Source organism: Haplochromis burtoni, unplaced genomic scaffold, assembly GCF_018398535.1.
Source record: "Haplochromis burtoni strain Fernald_Lab_line unplaced genomic scaffold, NCSU_Asbu1 Contig_83, whole genome shotgun sequence".
Taxonomy (NCBI): Eukaryota; Metazoa; Chordata; class Actinopteri; order Cichliformes; family Cichlidae; genus Haplochromis; species Haplochromis burtoni.
This window is the reverse complement of record NW_024582444.1, coordinates 965,772-981,847: the sequence shown is the minus strand read 5'-3', so window position 1 is coordinate 981,847 and position 16,076 is coordinate 965,772. Positions and strand designations below refer to the sequence as shown.

The following is a 16,076-nucleotide window of genomic DNA, read 5'->3' as shown; positions in this document are numbered from 1 at the left end:
TGTGACGCTCACACCTTTTGATAAAGTCTGGAAAGTGTCAGCTTCCCTTTTAATAGATACAAAAATATGTTAATGTACTGATCTGAATTATAATATTTCTGACTGTCTGAGGCAAAATTTCCCAGATTCAAATCGAATTGAATAGAATCTAATCGATTCAGGACCCTGTGAATCGGAATCGAATCGATTCTAAACATCAGTGACGATACCCAGCCCTAATCAGGAGTTTCTGCTGTTTCTTCAGTACTGCAGCTCTCCCTATCGTTTACAGAAGCAGCATTCGTTTGTAACACCAAGTCAACCTTTTCCATCTTTTTGTGCTGATCTTTGTATTCTCCATCCTTGTTTTCGATCACTTGTGCTTCCTCCTTCTCTTCAGCTTCACTGTCTGATCTCAACTGATCCGGTGTTGAAGGAGTGGAGTATGTATCGCTGGCCAGCTCTATCAACGGAGAGAAGGGTTGGGAGATGAAGGGAGAGAGAGAGTAGGGGACCTTAGGAGAAAGAGATGGGGACTGATAAGGCGAATGGGAGGGAGAAAGGCTGGGTGAGTCATTAGGAGAGAGAAAAATGTGCATCTTGGGAGATGCAGATGGGGACTGATAAGGGGAAAGAGAGGGAGAAGCACTGGGAGAGTCACGAGGAGAGAGGGATTGAAACATTTTGGGGAAAAGAGGAGGTGGCTTAGACGACAGTGAGGCACAATTGGGGAAACTGATTATTGGACAGGGTTTCATGTAGTCTGAGTCAGCTGGGAGATGCTCCTTCATTGCTGGTGGCTGGGCAGTAGCCTCCTCTTCTTTCACTCCCTCTTTACTTTGGCGTGCTTCCATCTGCTGCTCCTGCATCCCTGGCTGGATCTGAGGAATTGCTGATGAAGGCTGCGGTTGACCACCGCTGGGATCGTTTTGCGTCACCGGCTGGGTATGGCCGTCTTGAGCAGTTTGGCCTTTTCTCAGCTCGAGTGTTTCCTGTCCGCTCTTCTGGGCTTTACACCTCCCCTTGGTTTTTGGCATTAAAGGTGGCGGAGGTGGTGGAGCAAGCGGGGGCGACAGCATGGTCGATGTCTCTGTTGAAACCCGGACTTTGAGGCTGTGCTTGAACATGCGCCGTCTGGATAAAGTGCTCTGAGACTGCAGGAAAAGAGGGTTGATGAAACAGAGAGCGCCCAGCCCAGAGCCACAGTCCAGCTCTAAGGGACTACGCGTGGTGATCGGGCAAAACTCGTGGAACAAGGTGGAATTTAGAGACGATTTCTGGGCGGCAGCATCTGAGTCAGGTGCAGATTTATGCTGGTTGTCTGAGTCTGGCTGTGGAGCTGAGTCAGACGGAGCTGGAGAGCTTGACTGCAGTGCAGACGTAGGCAGGGCGGAGGTTGCAACATCTCGCTTCTTCTCCTTAGCTTTTCGGGGCTTAGGTGTCTCCCGTGGCCCACGGACATTTAGGTGGGAATTCCAAAACTCTACACAACAAAAAAAATGTTTTGGTTATTTTAATAAGTTCATCACCAAATTTTACTGTGATTCTAATGCGAACAGTGATTTATTGAATAAAGTTAACATTTTATAAGCTGCATAAATTCAACATCATTGTGACAGTAATTTACTATTGATTTATTTTTTATTAAATTCATATTTTATACATAAAAGAATTAAGTAAGCAGAGGACAGAAAAGATGCACCTACACACAAACTTCCCCCAGTGGCTGCTTGCTAACCTGCGGCTGAGACATAATTAATGATGTGCTTAAATAAATCCTGGAAGATCAAAGTATCTGAAGTTGAGCATGCTTACAAAATCTTCTATTGGGGAAAAATGAAATGACCAACCTATTCCCATGTGTGAGATAGACTCGAGCTCTTTGTGCGATGATGCCCTCGCTATTGCGTCAGGAAGCTCCAGAGGGAATGGTAGCACATCTCTGAAAAGAAACATGCGCCGCAGAGATTAAAAAGATCCACATTAGTTCTTGCACATAAACAGATATTGGAATGGATTCACGTGGAAAAAGAGGAAGAAGTGATGACAACGTAATAGGACTTGAGCAAGGTTAAAGAATCAAAATTATACCAAAGAACCACTAAGGAAACCGAGAATGAGGAAGGCAACATTTTACCTGCTAACACAGTAAAAGGAAATTAGCCTTGGAAGGTCTGGAAAGCTGATGGCTGAAGTCTCCAGAGACAGAGCTGCGGATGAAGAAAATTCAAATGTCAGGGATGTTTAGTGCGAGGGAACGCTGGCTGGTATTAATAATACAGCTTATCTGAGGAATTATTTAGTAGAATATTGGGTCTTTGGCCTGGAGTTTTACTTTAAAAGAAGACAATGAAAGGCATCTTTGCTTTTATCTGAATTCTAGTATTTATGTGTAAGTACTGTGTAATACTACAGAAATGATAGTGTGTAGTTGTAGATTTAAAGCGGTCTGATATTTAATTACAGCATCTTCAGAATGAAAAGATTTTAAAGCTAGGTTAAATAAGACTCATAGAATTGCTGACAACACTGCACTCATCATGGTCTGTGTGCGTGTATTTTTTAATTTTTATTTGTTGCAATAAATAATAAAGTAAAAACAAGCAAATGGTGTATATAATACCTAGCCAAAAGAATATAATTAAAGAAAATGCCGATTTACATTTATATCCAGCACACGAGTACAGTGTTGTTGCTTCTCCTTTTTAAATGAGAAATTAACTGTGATTAACCACTTTTTTTTTTTTGCTCAATGTTACAAGCCACTCCCAGGCATGATTACTGCCCGACCTGCTGGATCAGGAAATAAATTAAATCGAACCTGTCTGACAAAGTGATGTGGGCTGAAAGATCTCAAAAAGCAACAGATCATGCCATGATATAAAGACACTCAAGAAAAGCTGAGAAACAAAGTCACTGACTTCTATCAGTGACTTTGTTTGGTGCTTTGAGACTCCACCAAACCACAGTGAGAGCCATTATCCACATATGGAGTAAACAGTGGTGAACCTTCCCAGGAGTGGCCAGCTGACTAAAATTACTCCAAGAGCACATCGACGACTCATCCAAGAGGTCACAAAAGAACAACATCAAAAGACCTGCAGGCCTCACTTGCCTCAGTGTTCATGATTCATCAATAAGAAAGTGACTGGGCAAAAATGTCATACGATGGCAGACCATTCAAACTTGAAAACTCTCTAATATGGCTGAATTCAAACACTTCCTTCCCATCTTTGATGCCTTAATTAATGAAATTATCTAATCAAAAACTGCATTTTGTATTTACTTTGTCTAATATTAACATTTGCTCGATGATCTAACATAAGTATGGCACATATGCAACAAGAATAAAAGAAATAAGGAAGAAGCTACATAACTTTTTCACAGCACTCTATTAAATGTTAAGATGCTTTCCTAAAGTGTGAGTGGACTCTTCCAAAGACTACCAAGTGTTGAGGTAATGCTCTTACTGCCTTGCTCCTCTCTGATACCAAACTGCTGAACAAACGATGGCACGCTGTCATCCGTCAAACGCACACAGAGCACGTTTCTTTGGGACGTGCGAGACTTTCGCACCAGGAAAGTCTGCAAGACAACACAAGTGATTACTGAACGCAACTGGGAGTGCATAAGAAAAGGTAGGAGAGGAAATGTGGATGTGTGTTATGTCTGTGTCTCAGACCCCGGGAGGTTCCCTCTGCAGTATGTGCAGTGCTGTGGCTGGGTTGATTGATAGCTGAAGCCAGACGGGCACTGTAAGCAGGAGACGATCCAGTACACTGATGTTTTTCAGGGAACCCTGACCCCTCAGCTTGCGCTCCGATACTTGGGTGGGCTCTGGGAAATCGTACAGGGGTTCTTCTTGCTGTGCCATCTAAACACATATGCATACAACAACAATGTGCTCCAAATCACCATGCAGTCTCATAATGCTACACGTGGTTATGGCATCCTTCTGGATCCCAATAATGACAGAAAGACGGGTGAGACTGCTGCACACAAACAGAGACACACACTTGTACCATAAATCTGACTGGATTGGACCGGCAAGTCCAGACTTGGTAAAGCACAGCAGCTCAGACAGAGCTTAAATAAAATAGCAACCTATGGTGAAGATCTTTAAATTACAGACACACCGACAGCAAACACAAACGCCACAACAGTCATTAGATGTTAAGTAAAAAAGGAGCAAATGTCAAACTGACACACTTATCCTTCTTAATACGAACACATCAATGGGCTGAATTTGACCGCAGCCTATACATGTCAACTTCTGTCTGGACCCGCACGAAGTACATTCCTCTAAAACTTGCACATTTCCACCGCAAACTGCGCTGCACGCAGGCTTCTAGCGTTACAGTCATGTAATTGTGTGTCACAGCACGCTCATCTTATTTTTAAACAACCAACTCAAACTGTTTTACTACCTCTCTGCTCCGATTCTTCTCCTTCCTTTTTCACCTCCGGATCCACTTTATGATGGCATGCTTCGTGTTCTTCCACCAGCTTTTTATTTTTTTATTTTTTACTACAATAGGAAGTTTACTTCTCTTTCACTCTGGCCTGTCATGACGCGTGCTCTCCGATCTGAAGATGCCTTCTTTTGCTCCTCCTCCTAACCCACCTGATCTCACCTGGAGTCAAGTCAAGTCATCATGACGTCAGACTCACGTGTTCTAGATCCACATAAGACTTGAGTTATGTCTTATTTTTGTATTACTTTTTAGTACAGATAATAGTAACAAGTCGTTTTAGAAGAGGGGTTAATTGGTTTAAAGTCCTGTAGTTACAGAACCCATAGCCTCCGTTCATCCATTTTGTTAGTGCTACAGTCTACTTTAGCACATTAGCGCGAAGATATGCAAGTAAAATAGTGGCTTGCCAGTAAAGTGACCGTCTTGGTGAAACTGCGCCCTCCATGTGTGCAACCCTGCCTCAGGAAACCGGATACGGATGTGAGGTTTAAATACGACAGCTCCAGGACCGCGTTGGGTAAGGCTTCTGTGTACTTTGCTGGCATAATTCAAAATTTTTGTACAAATATGAAAACTAGACGGGCTTAGTTATTTTTTTTACGATAACTGGTAACAGAGACCTGGCTTTAGCTTTGGTAGACGTTTGCTACCACTCAGATAAAACCCTCTACGTTAGCGTTAGCTGGCGTAGCTAACATTAGCTAATGCTCAACAAGATGGCCAGGAGTGTCTGGAGTTTTAGCGTGCTGCTGGTCGTGTAACAGTGCTTATAGTAAGCTATATAAACAGTTACATGTAGCTATTTTTCGTCTTTTACCATTCTGCGGCTAACCTAGGCATTTTACACACTTTAATCTGGAGGCATTTTCGCCGCCCAACTTAACGGTTTTATTAGCTTAGCTAATAATACCTCCTGGCGTCGCTGCGGCGACTGCCAAGTGACAATCCGGCGAATACGCAAATAGCTATAAAAAAAAACCCCGCCTGGTAATAACGCCAAATTGTGTGTGTGGGGGGGGGATCAATCAGCTTTGATAGGCCTTTCGAGATTTTTTTTCAAGACAGCAAATTTCCTGTTGAGATCTACTAATCGTCTAGCTAGCCTGTTGCCGTTGCTCAAATCACAAATGACCGTATGTTCCCCGCGTCATGTTTGTTCTCTTGCAGATGCCTGGTTTTTACAGAGATGAGCGGTGAGAACGTGAAGTTGTTTGTAGGGAACCTTCCTATAGATGCTACGCACGAAGAACTGAACAAGCTCTTTGGTCCATATGGAGAGATCAACACCTGCTCGTTGCTGAGACAGTATGCTTTCGTTACCCTGAAGGGAGAGGGGGCAGCAGACAGGTATAATTGTTACACTGGCCATCACTGTTATTAGATATAATTAGTGTTTTGCGTTCCTAAATGATGTTGTACATCTCGGAAATCATGTCAAAAGGAGTCATGTAGTTTACATGAAAACATACATTCTTTTCTGAAAGTATAAGAGCAGACTGAGTTCATTGTATTTAGTCATTTAAAGTAGTCCAGCTTTGTCGTTTTTAAACATGCGTCAGAAATGCAACATTTGCATTAGTGATGTTCAGTATGTGTAGTAAAGTAAAGCTAACCCCCAAAATAATTTTGGCTTATCAGCAGACTCTTAAATAGAGTATTGCACAGACATCTGCCATGCATTGCTCTGTGTCTCTTTACTTAACTTTGTTCTGACCAGTTGCACTAATGTGCACAGTGGCCTTCAAAATCCTATTGTGAGTTAGGAACATCATATGATAGATAGAATCTATCTATTCCAAAACCAGAAACGTTCATTTATTTTATCATCAAGGTTGTTATACTTAAGTAAAACTAAACATTAAAAAAAAAACATGTCATAAACTAGGGCTGGGCCATATTATACCGTTCACGGTAATACCGGTATAATGTTAGGCAACGATAGGAAAATGAAATATCGCGATAGAATGGGAGTAAAACGCGCATGCGCAGTGCCTTTGTTTTCATACGCACATGGCCGATTGTTGAGTGAAACAGATGAACCAGAATTGGTTTGTAAAAATGGTGCAACTTCAGTGATGTGGAACTGGTTTGGTGTTTGTCCGTCAGATACACGACAAAGCACATTTTTTTGCAGAACATGCAAGCGGCCGTCGTTATTGTCGTATTTGTCGGACTAAGATGCTCTTAAATCTGGGAGTAATCTGGGTCCTAAACTCCGTATGCTTCAGGTCAAACAACACTGCAGCATCACTAGAGTTAAAAACTGTCTAAATTCTTTCATCTTTAATAAAACGATCAGCATTGCTGCTTTACCAGGTGTAACTATGAAGTTTAACTTCCAGGCATCCATGAAAACAAAATTTATTACATTTAACGGAGTTAGAAGTTAGCAGGAAGCTAGCGGAAGTTAGCTCGCTAGTTTCGCTAGTTACCTAAGCATGATATAGCATGTTCTGACTGAGAGATTTCTGAAAAAAATCAAACGTACAGCTCTGCTATCACTTCCAACATAAATGAAGACAGGAAACTAAACAGCAGTGACGTTTGTAGGGTTACTGAAGTTGGGCTAGCTGGTATATAATGATGTGCTACGTGATCGCTAGCGACACAGCTATGTTAGCATAATAAACACAGTGAAGCTGGAGGACGAACACTAACACTTTTCCACTTATAAAAGTTAAGGTTCCTCATAGTTAGAGACAAATGCAATCGCATGGCAGGATGCTGTAAACGGACCAAACTTCAGTCAGGAGAACAACTGAGATAATCCATCCACAATACGAGGTTAGTCATTAATATACTGCAACAACATGGGAATAGAGCAGCTGCCAGAGAATTCAACATTAATGAATCAATGGTACAGAAGTGGAGGAAGCAAGAAGAATGAGTTAATAAAGTTTGATTTATCTGACTGCTTTGTTTCGCTTAATGTGCCTTATAATCCCGTGCACCTTATGGTCCGAAAAATACGTACTGCACACTGCAGTTTAATGTTGCAAAGCACCTCTTTTTAACTTCAGTGGATATTATACATGGTTATGCTCAGGATATGTCAGCCCATTTCTACTGGAAATGCCTTTTGGTTAAACTTTCAGCAAGGAATTTGCATTTGCACTGTTACATTTTTATAAAGCTTTAATGTACATAAAAACCAGCTTCTTGTTTAAGTGAAAATAAATGGAAGGTTGTCTTTTTGCGCTAGTAATGTTGTGGAGTTGTATTTTGTCTCGCATCAATTATATCGTCAGTTATATCGTTATCGCAAATTTTCAAATATATATCGTGATAAATATTTTTGGCCATATCGCCCTGCTCTATCATAAACTAGACTTTAGTTAAATAAATTGAAACAAGTTGAAATGTCTTTAGTTTTAATGTTTGAGAGTTTAGTCAGATTTAGTCTACATGACATGTCATTCTCTTTCACAGTTTGATTTTTTTGGTATTGTAGTACATATTCTGAACCTCTTAAACGATACAGTTGGTAAGCACTATCTGCATTGTAAATAAATGATGTTTTTGTTATAGTGTTAAAACAACTACACAGAAATGAGTCCACTCTGGGAACTACATATTTGTTACAGTACAACAATCATATCAATGAGTTATACAATATAAATTAAAGGTTAAAAGTAACAAGTATATACATATTTGACATTTCCACTGCTTTGACTGTTTAAAAGTAATGACTAATTATAAAAGTAATGACTAATTATAAATCCCAAGATCCATGCATAGAAGCTTAATTTGACCATTTGCTTAGCTTCACTTTCCTGCTTAATACTAGTCTAATACAGTAGAAGCCTAAAACACATGCAATAGTTTACAGTTTGCAGACACCTTAAAAAAATGTCTGAGTGGAGACAAACAGTTCAGATACAAGAATTGTCTCTTTCATTATTATTAGAAATTGGAAGACCTAGGTCAAACAATAAAAGTAACAAAGTTTATAAAGGTATGAAAGAAGCAACAGGCTGCAGTATCTGAAAAACTAAGATACTAAAAAGAAAACAGGAACAGGACCATTCTCTCACCAAACACTGTTGTGGTCTGACTAATTACAGTAGCTGTTTACTTCCTATTAAAGTGCAGTTAGTAAAACAAGGAAAGGCTGCAGCAGTATTTGTTATGCTGGTATTTGATCTCTTCCATAAAGAACTCCATTAATTCTTCATGGCATAGATTCAACAGGGTCTCATCAAAGATTTTGGTTCATATTGATGTGAAATCATCTGGTCATTGCAGATTTGTCCTGCCTGCACACCTATAATGTGAGTCTGCTCTTCCAGCACATCCCAAAGGTGCTATTTTGGGTCAAGATCTAGTGACTGAAGGACATTTAAGTACAGTAAACTGATGGTCACATTCAGAATAAATATTTACCATATGAATGTTGACTCAATCATGAGACCAGGCAGTTGTTGTCCAGTCTTCTATTGTCCAATTTTGGTGAGCCTGTGCAAATTGTAGCACCAGTTTCCTGGTCTTGGATAGCAGGAAGTTGGTGTTCCATACTCAAAGTGAAATTGCCGTTCTTACTCATTCTGATGCTCAGTTTGAACCTCAGCAGGTAGTTTTCACCAAGACTACATATGTAAATACCTTGAGTTGTTGCCATGTGACTAGCTGATTGGATATTTGCATTAATGAGCCTTTGAATAGGTGTGCTTAGGGAAATAGGCAGTGACCATATATTGCAGTTAAATGTTATTACTGATAGTCTCATCTGTGGTTTTGAATGTGTTTATGATTTAGCTGTTCTTACGTTAACAGGGCGATACGACATCTTGATGGCAAAGAGTACCGAGGCAGACCCCTGGTAGTCGAAGAGTCACGAGCACGCCCACCCAACTCCACTAAAGTGTTTGTGGGGAACCTCAGCGCTACATGTTCAGCAGATGACTTGCATGGGCTGTTCTCAACCTTCGGAAGAGTTTTAGACTGTGATAAAGTCAAAGGTAACGTATAAAGCCTTGTAATCTGTAAAGATTGTGTGTGAGAGAAATTTGCATCAGGATTTAATTAACTTGAGCTGGTTTGAATAAGAACAGATTTGGGGACTTTAAACTCTGAGCAAGTGACTTTTCTGGTTTGCATCGTGGTCCAATCTTTCAAGTTGATGTGACATAAAATATGGGATGCACACATTTCATTGTAAAAATCAGCCTCAGACTAATGTTGACCTTTCTCTTTCCTGTAAACTACAGCAAGGTTATGCTCAAATGTCGGCTATGCATTCGTGCATATGGAGAGGAAGGAGGAAGCCTTGGCGGCTATTGAGGCACTCAATGGGACCATGTTCAAGGGGCGTCAGTTGGCTGTAGAGCTGTCCAAAGCCCAACCTCTGATAAACCAGATTATGACAGCCGGAAATTCAGCTAACCCCACAGGTGCTGTAACAGCAGGTGATGATGAAAGGGCAATTTGTTTTCCAAGAAATGAAAGGCAGCTTATGTTGTAATCATGTTTTCAGCAGGTGGCAGAGAGGGTCTTCTTCCACGACCGCCTCCGTCACTAGAGCATCATCAGAGTCAAGCAGCTGTGCTTGCTGCAGCTGCAGCTGCTGCAGCTGGATTACCCATACAAGTAAGCATATTCACCACCAGGATGTCCACTGCCATTTGAAAGCCTTCTGCTCATTGTTTTTCAAAGTAATGAATATCACAACTTTTTAGGAAACTTTATTTTCAGTCAAGCCTTTTATGAACTTTAATTTGAACTCCCTATATTGCACCATAGAGTTTAGACGGACTAGATTTAAGAATTTTCTTTTGTTGCAGGTTCAACAAAGTGTCCATAACTCTTTCTACAACACCACATCCTTTGACCCCACCTACGCTGCTCTGAAAGGGATCACCAGTTCTAAAGGTGCAGATGGAGTCATATATGGAGCTCTTGCCAGCCAAGTGTATGGATCTGTAGCTGACCAGGTGTTTCATGAGCTGGCAAATCACAATTCTGCAGCGGCCGCAGTTGAGGAAGAGGTGGAGCCCCAGACTGTACCAGATCCAACAACACTTTTCGAAGCAGCGAGAGCCAAGTTCTTTCAGGAGGGACAGAAGGTCTGTTAACTTTGGAGTAAAAATGTCTTGTGTGCTTGTGTGTCTATTATTGTGTTTCAGAGACGGTCATCTTATCTGTGTTGTTTTTTTTGTTTTTTTTTATGACTCAAGGTTCTGGCAGAGCAGCAGGCAGGGAGAAAGGCAGCACCTTCAGATAATGAGCGGGACCGCAGCCCAATACGAGGAAATCGAGCTCCTCTCCTCCCTGACCCTGTTCCGGGTTCATTTGCTCAGATACGCCCCAAACGACGTGCCCTGCTTCCAACACCACCTGGAGCACCTGAAGACCCCGTCGCTGCCACCACCACCACAACTCCTGAAGGAGCGGATCCTGTTGCAAGGTACACATAACATTTAAAGAGCAGATAGTGATAGAAGAAAATTAAGCTTAAACCAGTTTATGATAATATAACATGGTCATATTATTGAGATTTGTGTGCCTTTTTTTTCCTGCTTATTCTTACCTTTTCTTCAACTCTAATTTTGACTCAAGGTCATATACAGAATACTACCAACAAATGCATCAGTACCAGCAGTATCAACAGTACCAGCAACAGTACCAGTACCTCCAGTATGCCTACACCAATCCTCCACCACCACCTCCGCCTCCACCGGCAACCACACAGGCACCTGCTTCCACCACAACCCCTGCACCACCAGGGACATATACAGCACTCCCAACATATGCCGCATCGGATTCCTATGCAGCACCAGGAACGTACGACACTTCGGGAAGTTATGACGCCTCATCGGGGAGCTACGACGCTTCATCCGGGAGCTACGATGCCTCGTCTGGAAGCTACGACGCCTCAGCGGGCTATGACACATCTGGAGGCTACGGGGCACCGGGAGCATATGATTCATCGGGAGCTTACGGAGCGGGAAGCTACTCCACCTCCACACCGTATGAGCAGACACCCGCACACGGGCAACCCATGCCCCCGCGCCACGATTACCCTTACCACACGCCAGAACCCCCTTATCGATAGTCCCACCCCCCTCCCACACGCTCCTTTACACATGGCAGATGTGTGATTGTGTGTGTGCGCGTGTATGTGTTTGTGTGTGTACGTCAGCGAACATACATAAGGGACAGTTTAAAGGCGAAAAACAAGAGAGTGGGCAAGGTTGTGATTCTCCCCTGTTTCTCCATCTTGACCAACTAGTCTCTCAATGGATGATTACTCTGTTAAGTGGATGATTATGAGCTAGCAAGGTCTCTGGAGTAGTGGAGATGAGGGAGGCAGCTGATACTGGAGTGCTGTTAAGCATTTATAGTTCCTGTTAGATGTGATATAGAGGCACAGCTGGTTCCTTGTTGAATGTTAAAGCTTAAATTTTGCCTCAAACAAGGTCGGACTCAGAAGGTGGGTTTTTGTCACTTCAGAAGAGCTTTTTGTTCGGTGTCAGGCGAAGCCATTTTATGTACTCTACATAAAAGATTGTTGCTGCATGAAATGTGCAGTCTGGCAACTCTTTACATCATCGTATATTGCAGACAAAAATACAAAGTACAGATAAGTAAATTATAAACCGGTTTTATCCATGGAAACATATCCTGTACAACTGGGACTGTATGACTTTGTTATTGTTTTTATAAAACACTAATTTCTCTACAGGCCCATGATGTTCATTCATGACGGCCAACTTTGGGTTGGCTGCAATTTAATGTGCTGTTGAGCTGTATTGCTTTATACTAATTGTTTCTATAATTTTGTCCCCTTTTGTATATCTGTCAGGGTGTTGAAGAAACATCTCTTTGTATAATGTTGTTCAGTTAGACAGCACCTCAAACTGCAGTCTGCTATGAAGAACACAAAGTTGACTCAGCACGTCTCCAACAATAACAAAGTACAAACAGTTGTGCTTGCATATTTGTTGTGGCTTTTGTAGAGTATGTAACGAGGCTTAGTCTGAAGTCATTTGTAGCGATGCTTTCGTAACAATAAACCTGTTTTGATCAGACGCACAACCTCTACATGTAATATGGTGTTTGAAGATGGAAAGCAGAGCTGAGGTAAAAGGAAGTTTGAGTGGTTAATCAAATTGATTGTTTCATTTATTGAGGAAATTTGATCCCGTACAGATTGAAATTGTGTTGTTAAATTGACCAGATGGCATCTCAAATAATGTATCAGGCTGGTTTCACTTAAGCCCCTTTCAGACATGGGATAGAAAACATCAGTCTTGTAGATTGACAGCACTTGGATCATACATGAATTCTTCTCACGGCTTCGTTCAGGCACACAAACAGCTTTCAATATATCCAAAAGACCTATCTCACTGGTGTCATTGGGCATTGTAAGCATCACTCTGTAGATGTAGTTTCACTTGAGAACATTTGTTCTCTCCTTCCTCGTCAGTACCTGCAGGGTTTCTCTGATTTTGAGTGTGTGGGCTGCCGACTGAGCAGCTTCTCCCACACAAGCTCAGAGACATCATCCTGTCTTCTGGACTGAATAAAGCAAACACATACACTTGATTATTGTTTTTGACGCACATGTGACAGCATGCATCCAGACATGCACCATATTAAAAGAAATATGTAAGTCTTACTAGGTAGACCTAGTGAGATTGCTGTGTCTGAAAGGGGTTTTAGCTGACGGTGTAGTCTTAAAAAAATAAAAGAATGGGGGCTGTTCACATGAAAACATTTCCTGAGCTTACTCATTTGCAGGGTGAGAGGAGTGACTTTGAAGTAAATTTCTAGACCATCCTCCTAACATACAAGAGTTGGACTGGTTTTTGATGGATATAAGCAGTGTGTGAATAACCTGCTTGATGTTTCATAGTTTTGCTATTTTGGGCAGTATCGATTAAAGCAGAGTAGACCCACAAGAGTGCATGATTTCAGTTGAGGTAGATGATTATAATTTACCTTACTTTTCTTCCCCTCTTGGCTTTCTGTAAATCTTGAGGTCTGTGCAAACAAAAATATGTTCCAACCTCAGGAACTGAATATGTCCTGTCAGTTTTTGCTTTAAAGGTCGGTTTTGCCTTTAAACGTCAGAACAGTCTTCACGTAATTTAGTAGTTATTCACACTTAGTTCTTGTTTTGTGTTCAATGCATCCACATCTTTCTCTGATTATAAGCAACATTCAGTTGTTCAATAGTTTTGGGGGTTTTTTTGTTGGTTTTGTATATATGTGAATTTATAAGAGCCAGGAGGAATGTCAGCAAGCGATGCATGGCCAATGGAGCTAATAGAATTTGAGCAATTAAAATTCAACTTTTAATTTTTCTTTCCTCTTTATTTTTTTATTTTTATTTTTTGACATCTTCCATTAGTTTCCTTTTTTTTTTTTTTTTTTTTTTTTTTTTTTTTTTTTTTTTTTTTTTTGTTTGTTTGTTTGTTTGGAAGTCTCATCAGCTTCTGTCATACCTTTGGTCTCATGGATAGCTGTGGTGATTTAGACGGAAAGAAAATCTACAATTTGGTACAAATGTAAATATTTAAAAAGATGCCAACCAACATTTGGTAGGAATATTGACTGTTAATAAAAACATAGTGATTGTATTTCTTTCTAAACAGTTGGAGACCTGGTGTAATTGGACAGTTCAGTTGTACCAGACTCGTAAAAAGAGGCAGCCGTTTGTATGGCAGGGAGGGATTACAGTTGTGCTGTAGCATGTAGTGAGTGATGGTGAGTTGTAGTGGCATTGGCGAGTGAAGTAAAAAGAGAAAGCAACTGTGTGTGTGTGTGTGTGTGTGTGTATCGAAGGGTTTTAAGCTGAGCAGACTTCAGGTGATGTTCTCAGTGCTGATGGTGATGCGAAAGTCGTTTTGGATTTTGTAGAGGCCACTGATTTTTCCCGGGCAGAAGTGAGAAGGCACGAAGACCTTTCCTTTTCTCTTCTGATCTCACCAGAAGCACACACAGGATTTCTCAGCATCCAAATCACACCTAGACAACTTTCACCTTATAACTGGGTTAGTTCATATAATTTATAACAGACAACACGTGCGATGCAGTGCAAATAATACTAATGCACACCTGATTCTTCTTGCATTTCATGACTCTCAATAGTTGCTCCGATGTGATTGTACCACACATTAGCTACTCGCATTACTTCTCATTCAGCACGTGAACTGATAGTGCTGCGATTATTTTTCAGTGACACATAGCCTCTCTACATTTCCACATTATTCCACCTTCTCCATGTGAACTGTTAGTTGCTTGCCTTGTTGTTGCTGCTGCTCCAGCCACCTTCTTCCTCTTGCTGATTATTGCAGCTAGAGTGGGAGGGAGCCAAACTGAGCCCTTGCCCTGGACGTACGGCACACGCAGCTGTAGCGTGGAATGGGGGAAAAAAGCAGCGTTAGGCCTGAAACTGCTGTGGACGATGGGGGGTCTCCCCACTAAGGTAAACACTCAGACCACACACTCAGACCCCTCCCCGAAACACGCCTACACACTCACCAGCACACACACGCCGTACAGATGCTCCTGTGTCCATACTTCTTACTCCTCACTTGCCTTCAGGGATTCAGATTTGTCCGGATTTTGGAATTTTTTTTATTTTTTATTTTTTGAAACAACTCACCCATCTTTTTTTTCTCTTCTTATTAATGTTTGTTTGGGTTTTTTTTTTTTTTTGGTTTTTGTTTTTGTTTTTGTTTTTGTTTTTTGTTAAATGGGAGATTTTTGTTTTTTTTCCTCTTTTCGTTTCCTGTTCAAATCCTTACATTTCCCCTCCCTCCTCCCCTCAACAAGTTTTCTCTGCTCATACATTCCTGCTCCTAATGTGACCACTCTCACACAAGTTTTTAAGGACATCTGTGCCCCCTTTAGTCTAAATCTGAACACACTCTGCAGCAGGCATGTTGTTGTAAGTACGTCCTGTTTCAGCCTATCACCGAAGAGCACCACAGCCAGAGTCGGGGACATTTAGATCGATGGGTTGTCTTAGTTTTTCTAAAAGCGCCCCTGCGGCCTCTTCGGGGGTTAAGTGCCTTGCGTAAGAGCACAGTGGTAGGGCCTCCACTTCAGAGTTGAATAACCTGGCTCAGGATCGGTTGCTGGTTCAACGCTCGACTCCCCCCGTCTGAAAACGTTTTTTGATGCCGCATTCAACTTGTATGAATGACGATGAACACGGATGCGACCATGTTGTTTTAAATTACATTTTGTCCTATGTTCTTTCAAATGTTTAATTATCAATAAAATGAATTTCAACTGAATGAAACAATCTCTGTGTGAATATTTGAAGATGCAGAAAGCTTGGCGGGTTTTGCCATATAAACTTTCAGGGCTCAGCATCAGATGACATTTTATTCAGTTTTTTTTCCAAAAACATCAATCTATGCTTTTTCAAATAAAAACCAATACTCTGATAACAATCCAAACCTGATAATTGAGTCGTTTTTAATATACAAAATAAGTAGTTGAAGGTATCGGACTTCCACCTGCAAACAAGACCTTTTCATGGATACTCACTGAGTTTCATGCCCTCAACAGCAATTAAGTTTACAAATGGACACTACAGTACTGCATGGGTGTAGTGAAAGCAGTATACACTAATATACTGAGGTAACATGAGGAGTAGGCCTGTGTATG

The 16,076-nt window shown here is 41.3% G+C and overlaps 2 protein-coding genes across 6 annotated transcripts; one reads left to right on the top strand and one right to left on the bottom strand.

Annotated features, from left to right (window-relative positions):
• Nucleotides 1-41: 41 nt before the first annotated feature.
• LOC102290098 (ras and Rab interactor 1) lies at nucleotides 42-4,581 on the bottom strand. Its single transcript, XM_014334887.2, has 6 exons — nucleotides 4,407-4,581; nucleotides 3,662-3,853; nucleotides 3,450-3,564; nucleotides 2,117-2,189; nucleotides 1,830-1,921; nucleotides 42-1,462 (listed from the first exon to the last, which is right to left on the bottom strand). The coding sequence occupies exons 2-6, from the start codon at nucleotides 3,851-3,853 to the stop codon at nucleotides 216-218; spliced, it is 1,719 nt and encodes a 572-aa protein (XP_014190373.1). The 5' UTR covers nucleotides 4,407-4,581; the 3' UTR covers nucleotides 42-215.
• Nucleotides 4,582-4,860: 279 nt separating this feature from the next.
• LOC102299886 (RNA-binding protein 4) lies at nucleotides 4,861-15,700 on the top strand. 5 transcript variants are annotated; one of them, XM_042222278.1, is made up of 8 exons: nucleotides 4,861-4,971; nucleotides 5,622-5,801; nucleotides 9,228-9,412; nucleotides 9,662-9,859; nucleotides 9,928-10,040; nucleotides 10,235-10,516; nucleotides 10,628-10,857; nucleotides 11,010-15,700. In XM_042222278.1, exons 2-8 carry the CDS (start codon nucleotides 5,641-5,643, stop codon nucleotides 11,503-11,505), a joined length of 1,665 nt encoding a protein of 554 aa, XP_042078212.1. In that variant the 5' UTR covers nucleotides 4,861-4,971; nucleotides 5,622-5,640; the 3' UTR covers nucleotides 11,506-15,700. The 5 variants fall into 5 exon arrangements, with proteins under 5 accessions (XP_042078212.1, XP_042078213.1, XP_005926437.2 ...); XM_042222279.1 differs by lacking the exon at nucleotides 4,861-4,971 and adding an exon at nucleotides 5,064-5,226; XM_005926375.3 differs by lacking the exon at nucleotides 4,861-4,971 and having other exon boundaries at nucleotides 5,476-5,801; nucleotides 9,662-9,844; nucleotides 9,931-10,040.
• Nucleotides 15,701-16,076: the final 376 nt, after the last annotated feature.

Coding starts and splice junctions, on each gene's coding strand:
- LOC102290098 (XM_014334887.2), bottom strand. CDS start 3,853: ATGGCACAGCAAGAAGAACCCCTGTACGATTTCCCAGAGCCCACCCAA. Junction 3,565..3,661: donor TGCAGAGGGAACCTCCCGGG/GTCTGAGACACA, acceptor GTTGTCTTGCAG/ACTTTCCTGGTGCGAAAGTC. Junction 1,922..2,116: donor TCCTTTTACTGTGTTAGCAG/GTAAAATGTTGC, acceptor GTTTCTTTTCAG/AGATGTGCTACCATTCCCTC.
- LOC102299886 (XM_042222277.1), top strand. CDS start 5,590: ATGTTCCCCGCGTCATGTTTGTTCTCTTGCAGATGCCTGGTTTTTACA. Junction 9,413..9,661: donor AGACTGTGATAAAGTCAAAG/GTAACGTATAAA, acceptor TGTAAACTACAG/CAAGGTTATGCTCAAATGTC. Junction 10,517..10,627: donor TCTTTCAGGAGGGACAGAAG/GTCTGTTAACTT, acceptor TTATGACTCAAG/GTTCTGGCAGAGCAGCAGGC.